At 49.0% G+C, this 14,763-nt stretch overlaps 2 protein-coding genes across 15 annotated transcripts in view; one reads left to right on the top strand and one right to left on the bottom strand.

Annotated features, from left to right (window-relative positions):
• TBC1D14 (TBC1 domain family member 14) overlaps positions 1-14,763 on the bottom strand; it is a 121,869-nt gene that overhangs the window by 30,130 nt on the left and 76,976 nt on the right. For 13 of the 14 annotated variants that reach the window (XM_078367573.1, XM_078367578.1, XM_035294131.3 and 10 more), the window contains 2 exons: positions 3,239-3,357; positions 1,579-1,661 (listed from right to left, as the gene is read on the bottom strand). In XM_078367573.1, coding sequence (XP_078223699.1) covers positions 1,579-1,661; positions 3,239-3,357 — 202 coding nt within the window. Of the gene's footprint in view, positions 1-1,578; positions 1,662-3,238; positions 3,358-10,398; positions 10,517-14,763 lie in introns of those variants that run through there. The other variant, XM_008993636.5, reaches the window with a different exon arrangement.
• On the top strand, positions 10,440-12,270 carry LOC108591008 (uncharacterized). The gene is made up of 2 exons (XM_078367581.1): positions 10,440-10,793; positions 11,053-12,270. Exons 1-2 carry the CDS (start codon positions 10,440-10,442, stop codon positions 11,269-11,271), a joined length of 573 nt encoding a protein of 190 aa, XP_078223707.1. The 3' UTR covers positions 11,272-12,270.

The raw sequence follows: 14,763 nt of genomic DNA, 5'->3' as shown, positions 1-14,763 counted from the left end.
AAAACGGCCCTGAAGCACAGTGGACATCAGCCCCTGCGGCGTGCTCCACGCCCGATGGACTTAGAATAACATCTATACAAGAAAGTACACAAATAAGAATATAATTCATCAGCCCCTGCGGCGTGCTCCACGCCCGATGGACTTAGAATAACATCTATACAAGAAAGTACACAAATAAGAATATAATTGAGTTGCCACAAAACAGAAAAGTCCCTGAAACTACCATCCTGATCGAAACAACCGAACATTACTGCAACACTGGAAGCTGCTCTTGTGCTACCAGGCCTATCCCCTTCCAAATTCAGGCTGCTCCATGCTGACTTCTAACAGCTCAAGCATTATTCTGGGTTTTTTTTTTTTTAAAGATAGAATCTTATGCTGTCACCCAGAGTTGGGTCGGTGACACCATCTTGGCTCACTGAAACCTCCGCCTCCTGGGTTCAAGCAATTCTCCTGCCTCAGCCTCCTGAGTAGCTGGGATTACAGGCATCCACTACCATGCCCGGCTAATTTCTATATTTTTAGTAGAGATGGGGTTTCACTATGTTGGTCAGGCTAGTCTTGAACTCCTGATCTCAAGTTTCATTTTTTCTTTTCTTTTTTGAGATGGAGTCTTGCTCTCTCACCCAGGCTGGAGTACAGCAGTGCTATCTTGGCTCCTTGCAACCTCCACCTCTCAGGTTCAAGCGATTCTCCTGCCTCAGCCTCCCGACTAACTGGGATTACAAGTACCTGCCACCATGCCGAGCTAATTTTTTGTATTTTTAGTAGAGACAGAGTTTCACCATGTTGGTCAGGCTGGTCTTGAACTCCTGATCTCAAGTGATCCATCTGCCTTGGCCTCCAAAGTGCTGGAATTACAGGCAGGAGCTACCACGCCCGGCCTCATTTTTAATTTTTTTTTTTAGAAAGGCAGACTGCCACATGCAGCACCTCGTTTGGATGTGTCTGGAGACCTGGAAGCTTGACAACACTATATTCACCTACGAATGGACCGTGAGAGCCTGTCTGGAGACTAGCAGGGGAGTGCAACTACTCGGACGGTCATTCTCTTCCACCAAACACACAGCTTCAGGAGGGATGCACATGGAGCACTGGCAGGGAAGGGGATACTGGGCCAGCCAGCAGACCAGCCAAATCAACCCTGGTGATCAGTGGGGTGACAGGCATGGGAGCCAGATCACCCTCATATCCATGTTACTCATTTTTAAAATCTCCTAGAAAAAGTGCTTAAGTGTTGTAAGGGATTCTATCAAAACCGATTACAACTTCTTGGAAATTTTAAACACAGCCCAGAGAGGGAAAGAAACACACATGTGGCGGACGGCTCAAACTTGCCAGTATTTTCATCGGACACAGCCACTTTTCTCAGGTAAGTTCACCAGTGCCGTTCTCTTGAACAAAGCTACCAGAAATGGATAGTAAAAACACGCTTTTTTTTTAAATTTTCACTGTTAGACTACAAATTTCAATGACTGAAGGTCAGGTTCTATGATTCCAAAAGGTAAAAAGAAAATAAGCAGAAAGACACAGCTCCCGTGCTGCCTGCTCGGACCCCGCAGGCGTGAACCCCGTTACCTCGCTTTTTGGCCTGGACCACCATTTCTTCATACTGCTGCCTGTGCTTCTGGGCTTCTTCAGCTGGTTTTGCTGGGAGATTTCTTGACGGGAAATAAATAAGTTTTCGTCATTATAAATACCACATAAAAGTCTTTGAGTAAAAGACCTGAAGCATAACTTCCTAAAAAAATATAAAGTTCAAACACAAACACTCATTTTGTTTAAGATGACACAGTTGTTTCACAAACTTCTTTAATACTTTCTTACAAAAACAAATTCACTATAAAACAAATCAATGAAAAAGACTAGCAGGAAGAAAATAAGTATCCACAACTGTAAAAGCAATAAACATTTAATCTTTTGGGATACTCTCACCCCACACTCCACACTCCAAAGAAAGACCGCATACACCAGTAACTGTCAACACTTAAATGTTTGTGTTGTTTTGAGGAGTCTTACTCTTGTCCCCCAGGCTGGAGTGCAGTGGTGCGATCCCTGCTCACTGCAACCTCCACCTCCTGGGCTCAAGTCAGTTTCCTGCTTCAGCCTCCCAAGCAGCTGGGATTACAGGCGGCTGCCACCCTACCCAGCTAATTTTTGTATTTCTAGTAGAGATGGAGTTTCACCACCATGTTGGCCAGGCTGGTCTTGAACTTCTGATCTTGCGATGCGCCCACCTCAGCCTCCCAAAGTGCTGGGACTATAGACTTGAGCCACCGTGCCTGGCCAACACTTAATTCTTGAAGCATATATGCACGAAGACATTTGCTGACTAGTTTTTTAAAGTGTACAGATTTCGTACTGGCCATGTGGTTCACCTGTAGTTCATGCTCTCTTTCAGCAGGGTGCTTGTGATTGCGCTGGCACTAGGATAAAGGGAGGGCAGGAGTGTCTGGCTGCCTGTGTCCCTCACACCACAGGACTCACATTCCCTAGGACAGTTTGAACAACTATCATCTGCTGCAGGAGAGCCCGTCAGTCCACCTTTCAGAATGTGACAATGACCGGGCTTCACAGGGCAGAGTCTTTTCCTGATGGCCTCTAACTTTCCAGTCCTCCATTTCTCTGCCCCATGTACAATTTTCAAGGACAAGAATTAACAGAAGACATATTGCTTCTTCTTTTTTTTTTTTTTGGAGACCAAGTTTTGCTCTTGTTGCCTAGACTGGAGCGCAGTGGCACAATCTCAGCTCACTGCAACCTCAGCCTCCCAGGTTCAAATGATTCTCATGCCTCCGCCTCCCGAGGAGCTGGGATTAAAGTCACCTGCCACCATACCTGGCTTTTTTTTTTTTTTGTATTTTTAGGAGAGATGGGGTTTTACCATGGTGGCCAGGCTGGTCTTCAACTCCAGACCTCAAGTGATCCACCCACCTCGGCCTCCCAAAGTGCTGGGATTACAGGCATGAGCCACTACACCCAGCTGACAACTTATTTTTAAATGCGAAAGTAAAAAAAAAAAAAATCATCTGAATGGAAAATTCTGGTCAAAACTTCTATGCTAAATGTCAGTTTTCCAAACTGGTCATTTAATATAATTACAGAACACATTAATAAGAAGTGAATACGGCTCACTTCTTCCCTCTTCTGATCCTAGCTTGTCTCTAACAGAAGGTGATTAACAAGTTGTACGTATTTACTAAAGCAAACATTCTACAGAGATTCTTCGTAAACTCACGCTGGTCTGTCCTCGAGGATGAGTGCGGTGGTGGAAAGTGGCTCAAAATCAAGATTCTTCCTCACATTCTGCTTTGGAGAGGGTGGCTTGCTAGGTCTTCCAACCTTGTCTTCATATTCCTAGGACAGAGAAAACAGGGATGACTCCGGGTCGTTCAGATAGGAAGAAGTCCTTCGGAAAGCAAGAACGTTGTTTTGTCATGAAACTTTTACGTCAATTTCAAGGATGGTTTGATGAAAATCTTTCCTGTTAATCAGAGGGAAAAGCCACTGACTAAAGGGGTCTTTTTGGACATGGAGTCTCAGTGGTACCCAGGCTGGAGTGCAATTGCATGATCTTAGCTCACTGCAACCTTTACCTCCTGGGTTCAAGTGATTCTCCTGCCTCGGTCTCCCAAGTAGCTGGGATTACAGGTGTGCATCACCACACCTGACTAATCTGTTTGTATTTTTAGTAGAGACAGGGTTTCACTATGTTGGCCAGGCTGGTCTCAAACTCCTGACCTCAGGTGATCCGCCTGCCTCGGCTTCCCAAACTGCTGGGATCACAGGCATGAGCCACCATACCCAGCCTAAAAGGTACTTAGAGTTCTAAAGTTGAGGCCGTTGCTTTCTGATATGACCTGCGCTCCCCTCTTTGGTGGGGAAGTAACAAAGGATCTCATCAAAGCAGCCCCTTTGAGGAGGGCCCTCAAACGTTGCCTCAGGTCTCCTGTCTCCTGGATAAGAGGCATGTTTTCTGTCTTCTGGACACCGTAAATTTGAACTGATTATTATGATGGCCACTGGGAAGCTGCCACTGCAAAGTGTTATGTAAATAGTCTTGCCATGCCCTGGAAATCTAAGAGCAGCCTCCACACCACTAGGTCACCAATTCGCCCACAAACTGAAACCACAAAAGCTCAGTCACACCTGGTGACCCACATTCCAAACACCCCGCCGGAACAACTCGGGAGAGCCAAACAAGTTAGTGCTTCTGACATAATATGTGGGTACCCTTTGCTGTCTGCAAAATCAAAAACCAAAATCATTTAAGATGATTATAGATAATTAAGAAGATAAAATTACAGACAAGGCTCTCAGGACTGTCCCTGAAGGGAAGATAATCTCACTGAGAAGACGGGACAAAGAAAGGTAGCGTTACCCTAAGATTTCGTGTATGTCATGAGGATGAAGAAATTGCTGAATGAATTTCATGGGCACTAGCAGTCAAGAGGGGGGTTACTGGTGAAATTATGTGGCAAGCAATTATTCTCTTAGCCAGAAAAGCCCTTAAGAAGTAAAAAGAAATAGATTATTTTCTCAGAACACATAGGCTACGAGAAGGAAGTGCACCAAGAAGCAGTTGGGTGGGGCGGTTTCTGTACACCTTATGTACACGGCCACATCTTAACACTGTTTAGTGGGACTTAACGTGGTTTCATTACAATTCTAAAATTACTTAAAACTGAAAACACAGACTCACTCCTTCCTGGAGTCAAGCATCTGAGCATCTACACCGTACAGGGCACGCAGCCATGACCTAATATGTCACTGGCCTTCATGAAGCTTCCATTCTAGCACCAGAATGTCAAAGTCTCCAATTTCATAGGAAATCTCCAAAAAGCTGTATGTTGAGGAAGACCGTGAGGCATGCTGCATTTTAACAAGAATTAGTAACACATACCCCGTACGGTGCTACTTATCTGCTGAGCCTGGTCTGGTGAACTGCATACCAAGGCCAGAGATGTCAGGCCCAAAATCAGCCATGGCAGGAAGTGGATGCCCCTTTAGACTAGCTTTTGTGTGCTCTGCTCTGTACACATGAACTCACGTTGTCTTCACAGCAATCTGCCTGGCAAGTGTCACCCATTTTACACATAGGGTAACTGAGGTTCAGAGTGAAGTGACTTGCCCAAAGCATACAGCCAGCAAGGCCGGGCCTGCAGGACTCCTTCCGATCTGCCACCCAGAGCAGGCCCAACGTCACTGTTAATACACTCAAACCCAGAGGTGTGAGGTGTGCAGTTTTACAGGGAAAAGGCTGAGCCCTACACAGCTTAGGTGTGGCCTCTGCAGCCACACAGCTCTGGGAGCAAATTCAGATACATCAACCACCAGCTGGGACCTTGGGCAAGGTACTCACTTCGAATCCCTAAGCCTCCTTTCCTCATTTGCAAAATGGGGAACAGCATTCCCCCTTATCCCGAGTGGGCCACTGGAAGGAATGAGGCAATGTCACGGCCTCTGGAGCACAGGGCATGCTGGAGAAAGGCAGCCCTTGCTGGTCTGCGCCACCAGCTCTCTCTCTCCTCAGACCTGAAATCGCTGGAAAAGGCAGAAAACCATGCTCTAGTGCCGAACAACAACCCAGGAGCCCTGCCAAGTCTGCCAATAGCACAGATACCAAAAGTAGGAGTAAAAGGAAGCAAAAGCCTTGAGTCACGACCAGAAACATCAGCTAGCTTTAGTCAGAGCTTCTTACTATCACCAACAGCAACAAACAGCGGCAGCTGACACTAACAAGCCCAGCACTTCCCAGCACTTTACACGCACACACCATCTCCCTCCACAGCAGCCCCCCAAAAGAGCTGCCCCACCCAGACCATGCCAACAAGGCAGCTGTACAAGGACATGCTGCACCTCACCAGCGCAAAGCTGTGGCTGTGGTCTGACAGTCCAGCAACGTTTCAAGGAAAAAAAGCAGGGAGGCAGGCTACCTGAGGCAGGCATGGATTTCTGCCTTTTCCAGTGGTTTCAGGTCTGAGGAGAGAAAAGCCTAGTGGCACAGGCCAGCAAGGGCTGCCCTTTCTCCAGCACTGACTGCACCACAGGAACGTGGGGACCCAGGGGTGCCCATGACCCGGACAGACAAGCGAGGAAGCTGGGTCACAGGCCACATGGTGTGGTTCTGAAGCCACATTCCTCATCACAGAATTCACGTAAGCCTCTCACAGCTATGTGTCAGAAGCAATTCATCATTCAGATTCAGTCTCAATAATTTTCACTGTCGAGTGAAACCATGACAGAAACCTCCAATAGTGAACGAAGAGCACAGATCAGCAGAGAAGCAGTGCCAAACGCTTATGTTTTAATCACAGGCCAAGGCATGATTAAAATAATGAAGTAAAACAGGTGGTCTGAACTACTCATACTTGAAATCCCAGGCAAAGCCCTTTCCAAAACCCGAGGCAGCCTTTCAGAAGGGGATGGTGTTAGAAATGGTGACAGGTCCTGCTCCAGACCCAGTTCTCCCAGGGCGACCTGGAGGTGACAACAGTAAGCTCACTGTCCAGCCCAGACACTAACTTTAGAAATAAGAGAACCGTTTAGTCCCAGAAGCCCAGAGGGGAAGAAACAGTCCTGGAGAGAGAACACTCAGCTGCGGATTATCAGCGCTGGGGTCAGGCTAAAAGGGACTAAGGCTTTGGAAGTACAACAGCCGCATTCTAGGTCCTGGCTTGGCCGAGTCGCCTTGCTTGTCTCTCAGCCTATTTTCAGCTATAAAACAGTAGCAATTGTATAGACCGCCATGGCGGTTACATGAGGTAAGATACATAAAATGGCTGGCCACCCCCTCAAGTGCCAAGCCCTTTCTGTGTGCCAGGCAAGTGTCAGTGTGGTCCACCTCCATCCAACTCATCATTCCCAAGTTCTGTCTCTGCATGGGATCAAGTTTTGAAGTCTCTTGGTTTAAGCCAAGTAACAATGCCCGTTTTGCTGTGCTCTTGAGAAGCCCTGCAGCCTAACAGGTAAAATAGACTGCCCAGTTAAGCGACAGCTCCTGCCCTGGACAACCCTACAGGGGATTAATTAATCAATCAATTATTTATTCTTGAGAGGTCTCATTGTGTCACCCAGGCTGAAGTGCAGTGGCACAACCTTGGCCTCACTGCAACCTCTGCCTCCCAGTTCAAGTGATTCTCCTGCCTCAACCTCCCCAGTAGCTGGGATTACAAGTGCCCACCACCAGGCCTGGCTAATTTTTGTGTTTTTAGTAGAGACAGGGTTTCGCCATGTTGGCCAGGCTGGTCTCAAACTCCTGATCTCAAGTGATCCACCCGCCTCAGCCTCCCAAAGTGTTGGGATTACAGGCGTGAGCCACTGCACCCAGACCCCTAGAAGGAATTTAGAACAAAGTTCTTCAGAGTTCTAGCAGATCAGTTTGATTGGGCAGAACAGCATTTTTCTTTTCAAAAATGAAACAATAAAACACAGAGTAGATACAGGAAAGGCAGTTTGCTCCAGCTTTATACCTAGTTATGTCAGTACGATGGGTCTCAATAAAGTGTCTAACTGCGGACAGTTTCAAAACAGTTTGCAGGCTACCAGTTTAGACGCACAGTGGGTCAGAGCTCCTGCCCCGGGCAGTTTATAAGGAACCATGCCGGGAAAGACAAGACCGTACCAACATGGCAGCCACACCTCACTAGGAGCCAGCTTGCAGGGTGTGCTCTGATGACCCAGCTGAGGGTTCAGAAAACAAAGCAGGCAGGCAGGGTGCCTGAGCACAGCCCTCGTCTCATGCAGAGGCCATGAGCAAAAGACTCACAAGAGGAAAGGGCCATGTGGAAAACAGGAAGCTAATTTGTGAAGGGACTGCATGGGCCTGGTACTTCAGCAGACCCTCAATCCCCAACCCAGCAGGGCTCACTCAACAGGGCAATACGAGCAGGCAGGGGCACCCACACAGGTGAGACTGGGAGGCGTGCCAGGAGGGATGAGCCCGCACTGTGGAAGGGCAGGATGCCTGCAGCCAGGGGGACATGGGAAGCTTCCACAAAGGGCCACTTGAGTGGACAGACAGGTAAGATCCAGGCTAGAGGCCAAGAGCAAGAGGCACTCTGACAGCATAAGCAGTGGCCAGGAGACGCCCATAAGCAGGCTTCTTCACAGCACCAGAATTTGAACTGGGAATGGTGCGGAGTCAAAGTTGTTTTGCTCTAGATTTTTTTTTTTTTTTTTTGAGACAGAGTTTCACTCTTGTTACCCAGGCTGGCGTGCAATGGTGCGATCTTGGCTCACCGCAACCTCCACCTCCTGGGTTTAGGCAGTTCTTCTGCCTCGGCCTCCTGAGTAGCACCACCATGCCCAGCTAATTTTTTGTATTTTTAGTAGAGACGGGGTTTCACCATGTTGACCAGGATGGTCTCGATCTCTTGACCTCGTAATCCACCCGCCTCGGCCTCCCAAAGTGCTGGGATTACAGGCGTGAGCACCTGGCTTTGCTCTAGATTTTAAGGTCAGAACACACTACCTAGAGGTGTTGGGACAAGCCCCAGGAGAGAGGGGAGAGCCAGAGTAGAGACTGTGAGGTGTGGGGAGCCCCTAAGACGCATCTAGGGCAGGGTCTACATTCCATATGTGATCTGCACAGTGCTAAAGACAAGAAGGGCAGGAGATTCCTGAATCAGGTTTACCGTTTGTTAGTTTAAGAAGAGGGGAGGAAATCCTGCCTCAGTGCATATTTGTTTTAAGAGGGAAAAGAAAGGATCATGATTCTCAAACAATGAAAAAGTATTCCTGACCCTGGTACAGAGGTGCTATGTCTGTGGTCCCAACTATTCAAGAGGCCGAGACGAGGATAGGATCGGTTGAGCCCAGGAGTTCAAGGCTGCGGTGAGCCATGACCGCTCCAGGGCAACAGAGCAAGACCCTGTCTCAGAAAAAAGTATTCCTGGTAGAAAGACAAGAATGGTCATCAATGCTACTTACAAACTGGAGGAGTACTACAAAACATAGCCAATGAGGTCAATAACCTGCTAGCAGAAGCCCCCTGACTTCCCCAGAAATCTATTTTAGCTAGAAGAAGAAAGGGTCATCAGTCAAAACTTGTGCTTACAGCTCCGACTCCACCATCTGCAGTATCAAGATTCACCTGTTAAATCAACGGAGGATTTGGGAGGTGCACCTGGAATAAAGCTGCCGAGGCAGGCCGGCCATCCAAGTGGTACCCATTAAAAGACTGACTTGAACTCACGCAGTGACAACACGGCCACCACATCTGCACAGGCTGAGGACCCAGGAAGCACTGGCGGGGGCAGCGGCAGGCCTGGTCTGAGCCAGCACCACCAGCAGCATGACCTTGAGCTCCTCCTCCATCCCCAAGCCTGTTTCCTCATCTGTTACACTTGAGGATTAAATGAGAACCAGCATAAGATGTGGAGCCAAAGCAGGTGTCCAGAAATGACAGAGTATGACTGTCACTATATACTATGAAATTACCCTTCAAAACATTCCACTCCAAGAGGGGTGCTTGTGAAAAAGGGCAGGAGACTGAAAGCATCCACAACACCCGGCTGGTCTCACACTTGGCCATTTGTAAAAGCAATGGTCTGGGAGGGAGGAGCCCAGTTTAAAATCTGGGAGCGGCTGTTTTGCCATTTTGAAGGGGGAAGAATGATCCGCACAGGTCTTACAAAAGCCCCACCTTCCAAAAGGCAGCCCCTGGTAACCCCTGAGGCCTGACCTCACGGTAAGTAAAGTAGCTGAGAACACCTGAGGGGCTCCTCTGGCCTGGATTCTTAAACCAGCATGCAGTCCCCTCCTGGAAAGCGTTCTCTTAAGTTTCTGGGAATGCTGGCATTCTGGGAAGCACTCTCAGGAGGCCTTTTCTAACAGTCATATTCCTCCCAGAGGATCCAGGACACAAAATTTAATATGCGGGCTGGTGAATGAAGCGTATTCCAGTGGAACTGGGTTTTAACATGCCCGGTTGCCGTTGCAGCCTGACCACCTCATTGGGCCCTAGAGCTCGGGGCGCAGTCTCATCTCCATACAAAGGCTCCTCGGATCGCAGGCGGGGCCCTTCTGGCCTCTAAGGGGCTGCCTGGCCGGCCAGGCTCTGAAACCAGGGTAAGGACGACTCAAAGGACATGCTCGCTCACGCTCTCTCGCCATCCCAGTAAACGTGAACCCAGGAAGAAAATATGTGGAAACCCAGACACAAAGAGTGCCAGGGAGGAAAGAGCGCATCACCAGCGTGCAGAGTAAGCTCCGGCTGCTGAGGACAGATGCACGTGAAGCTGGCACACCCGCACACATGCACACTCCCACACTCCACCTGCGCGGGGCCGCAAGGCCGCCGCAGGGCTGGGCAGGCCCCGGACAGAACAGGACTGGCGCCCGGGACCGGGCAGGCCTGGGGCGCAGGCAGAGGCACCGGCCCGCACCCCGACTCACCATGAACGCCGGGGCCTCAGAGGCGCGCGGCCGGCGGCTCCATGCCCAGCGAGCGGAGGGCCGGCCTCCCTCCCTCCCTCCCTCCCTCCCGGACCACGGGCGGGCGGCTCCACACACTGGCGGGGCGGGGCGGGGCGGCGCGGCAGGCCGCTCAATCGCGCGCGGATGCAGCGAGGCGATCCGCGCAACCGGCTCGGCGCGTCAGGCCTGGCCTGAGCCTCCCACGGGGGCGGGGCCGCCGGCGGGGCTCGAGCGGGCCCCACGGTGCGGCCCCACCCGCCACGAGCACCGACAACACGCGCGCCAACAGGCGGAGAGCCAGCTTCAGAGTTAAAGACCACCCGAGAGCTGACAAACGTGTTGCCAAAAGGAATGACGTAAAAATATTCGCACTGGTGAGCTCTGGGTGGCGGGGTGATGGGGAGTTCTTACTCTACAGGCTAGTGTCTCGTAGTGTTTCTCAGAGTATTCACAGGTGAGTTTAAAACGCCAGGGAGCACACACAACACGCGGAGAGCAGCCGAGCAGACGCCCCGGGGCTGCCTGGAGGGGGACGGACGCTGGCGGGAGCTCGCCCTTCAGCGCAGTGGGCTGTCTGTCGGTGACACCGCCGGTTTTTAAAAACAGTCCTTAAACTCTGACCCTACACCATAGGGACTGCGTCGGGCCAAAATTACTTCTAGTCAGCCGCGGCCCCACGTCCCAGGGCTGAACAAACCGGTCTGCGGCAACACGAGGCTTCCCGAGCAGATCTCCTGGGATTCACCGGCAGAAACGTCTCCATCAGAGGAAGCCTGTGACATCCGCCAGGATAAAATCAGAAGGACAGTGACAAGTGATAGCAAGGACGTAGAGAAGCTGGAGTTCTCCTAAGTCCTTGGTAGGAGTGTAAAATGGTGCAGCTTCTTGTATAATTCAACATCCACCTAGCATACTCCCAGGAACCCACCCAAGAGAAATATGATCACAGAGCATGCAGACATTCACAGCAGCACTGTTCCCACCAACCAGAACGTCCAGCAACCGCGGGGGCATATGCAGCATGGAAATGGCCACGAAAAGAAAGAAACTGCTGAGACATGAGCCTACGTGGATGAACCTCAAATACGCTATGCTAGGTGAAAGATGCCAGACAAGAACATTCCGTGATTCCATTTATGTGACACTTCTTAAAAAGGTCAATCTCCAGAGAGAAAGCAAATTCATGTTTGCCGGGGGTTGAGAGTGGGATCAGCTGCGAACAGGCACGAAGAAACTTTTTTGGGTGATGAAAAAATACAACTTCGGATGTGGAACGTATTTTAAAACTGGATTGCAGTGATAGTTGCCTAACTGTATACATTTATTGAAATCGTGGAACACTTACACTGAGTGGATCTCATGGTATATTATTTATACCTCAAGCCGTTTTTAAAAAGTAATAGGATACAAAGGGAGAGAGCCTGATTCTGGCTGAAAAGATTAGGGAAGGCCTAAGACAATTATCCAAAATGGGAAAATAAGGCAAAAACAGGAGTAGGGGGTATCCTTTCGATTCATTCCTGGGCAATTTCAGCATGGCTGCCCAAAGATTAATCCTCTAGGAGACTGTCCCTGTGCTATTTATTACTCCATTGGAGCCCAGATACTGTGACGTTACATATTAACTTGTAGATAATGTCTAAAAGAAAAGATAATCCCAAAGATTATGTTTTATTGTCACCAATTTGTTCGTTGAAAGCTAACCTAGCCATCTTACTCTAGTTCTTTTTCGGTTTTATGCATGTACATGTGTACACACACGCACAACCCCTAATTCCTCAAATGCTCTTGGCATAAGTTTTACCATCTTACTGGTCTCTTCAAGGTGTTAAATAAATCTTTGAGCTATGATCATTTAAATTTTTAAGAAGGTAAAAGTCATGAGAAAAAGAAGTGTTTTATATGAAGAAAATAAAGGGACATATACCTAAGGCAATACACAAACCTGACTAGATCCTGGTTCAAAAAGAACAGCGTGATACAACTGAGGAGGTGAGAACACGCTCTGGTATCAGCTGCTGCTGTGGAGTTCGCGATCGTTCTCCTGGGCGTGGTCAGTCATGGTTACGCAGGAGAATGTCTTTAAGAGCTGTGTGCTGAAGCATTTAGCGGTAAGACGTCGTCATACTGCAAATGGTTCAATTGTAAGACAACAGAGGCACAATAAGGTAAATACGGCAAAACGTCAGCAGCTGTTCCATCTAAGTGGGGCACCTGTGCATGGCTATTAAATTATTCCTGGGATTCTTCTACAGGTTTGCAATAAAGCCTTCAGATCTCATCTGAAACTCCCATCCTCACAGACACCCTCCCTGCCCAGTTAAACTACAGCAAGGGCCTGGCATTCTTGCCCCTAGCACCAGGTGCTGTTGCAGCACTTCAACATGTAATATGATGACCTAATTCGTAGTTCTCTCCCTCCCAAGGCTGTAAAACCTCTGGGTGTGGGGGAGGCCTAGCAACAGCACATGGCACAGGAGAGGCAGTTAAGCATTGGAGCAATCGCTGTGTGCCACAGGATGCATCTGTCGTTCCTTCCTTCCATCCATCCATCAGGCACTAATGGTGCTTGGCCCCAGGAGCAAAGGAACAAGGTTCCTGCCCCCGAATCGCCCACGGACCAGCAAACAGGCAATGATACACTCCCCTGGTGCTGGGTGCTACGACTGCGAAGCTTCTGAGGTTCAGGGGGGCCTCAGGAAGCAACTGGCCCAGCCTGAGGAGTGAAGGGTGACTTTCCAGAAACAATGCCTACAGCTGGAAGAGGGCTAACCTGTGGAGCTCCGTTCTCAGAGAGGGAAGCAGTCCTCAGGCTCTCCATGCCTCCTACCAGCACTCCTAAGAAGCTGGCCAGACAGAGCTAGCGCAGGAAGTCCACACTCACTAAACTTAAAACGTGGAGACAGCTGTGTTCAGTGTGCCTACCAAAGCACCCTGCCATTGCTTCCAGCAGGTTGTAACTTGCAAGTTACTTCAAAAATACTTTCTATTTCACATCTTTTTTTTTTTTTTTTTGAGATGGAGTCCCACTCTGTCGCCAGGCTGGAGTGCAATGGCGTGATCTCGGCTCACCGCAACCTCCACCTCCGCCTCCTAGGTTCAAGCAATTCTCCTGCCTCAGCCTCCTGAGAGCTGAGGCTACAGGTGCGCACCACCATGCGTAGCCAATTTTTGTATTTTTAGTAGAGACAGGGTCACACCATGTTGGCCAAGATGGTCTCCATCTCTTGACCTTGTGATCCGCCCACCTTGGCCTCCCAAAGTGCTGGGATTACAGGCATAAGCCACTGAGCCTGGCCTCTATTTCACATCTTAGAATTGAGCACCATTTATGAAATTTTTACTACACATTATACAGTGTGATAAGTTGACTTTTCCTAAATTTTGAAACTTAAACAACAATCAGAAGTTAGACAGCCTTGGCTGGGCATGGTGGCTTGCCCCTATAATCCCAGCACTTTGGGAGGCTGAGGTGGGTAGATCACCTGAAGTCAAGAGTTCAAGATCAGCCTGGCCAACACGCAAAAGCCCATCTCTGCTAAAAATACAAAAACTCCCTGGGTGTGGTGGTGTGCACCTGTAATCCTAGCTACTCAGGAGGCTGAGGCACGACAATCCCTTGAACCCAGGAGGTGGAGGTTGCAGTGAGCCAAGTTCACACCACTGCACTCCAGCCTGGATGACAGAGCAGGACTTCATCAAACAAATCATAAAAATAAAAGAAGTTAGAGATCTTTTTCCATCTCAATCTGGCATTGGGTTTCACATTGATCATGATCCATGTGTAAACAATCTCCCCCTCAAATCTCCTGAGTTACTGGGGCCCATTCCCAGGCTTCTTGCCTCCCCACCGGCACACCAGGTTCATGTGCTGATGTGGCTTTTCTGTAACATCGCTGTCTCTACCCTTTGAGGTCAAGGAGACAGTGATGATTCCTTTGTTCGTGGCAGCCTCCTAGCAGCCAGGCTGGCAAAACCAATGTTGCTACAAGCCACTGGACCTCACAGGGATTAAATGGTCACTGAAGGAACAAATTCATGTCCAATCCAGGAGATGCATTAAGTAAATCATGACAATCGCTTCTCGGCCTTTTGGCTAAGATCAAGTGTAAGTAAATCATGACATAGCTAAACAAACAGCCATTGCTTAGACTCAGTTAAGTGAAAATGAAATCGTAGAATAATTATGGATATGGGGAAATGCATATGTTGTCACAGAAATAAGAAAACAGTTTACAGAATGGTATGTTGTAAAACTGTGAAATCCATTCATCCATTTACAAATCTGGTAAGCTTACAAATTAACCATCCGTGAACGCTAGGTGCTGTCCCAAGTCCTGCAGA

This window comes from Callithrix jacchus, chromosome 3 (genome assembly GCF_049354715.1).
Source record: "Callithrix jacchus isolate 240 chromosome 3, calJac240_pri, whole genome shotgun sequence".
Taxonomy (NCBI): Eukaryota; Metazoa; Chordata; class Mammalia; order Primates; family Cebidae; genus Callithrix; species Callithrix jacchus.
This window is presented reverse-complemented; position numbering and strand designations above follow the sequence as displayed.

Coding starts and splice junctions, on each gene's coding strand:
- LOC108591008 (XM_078367581.1), top strand. CDS start 10,440: ATGCCCAGCGAGCGGAGGGCCGGCCTCCCTCCCTCCCTCCCTCCCTCC. Junction 10,794..11,052: donor ACGTAAAAATATTCGCACTG/GTGAGCTCTGGG, acceptor CCTACACCATAG/GGACTGCGTCGGGCCAAAAT.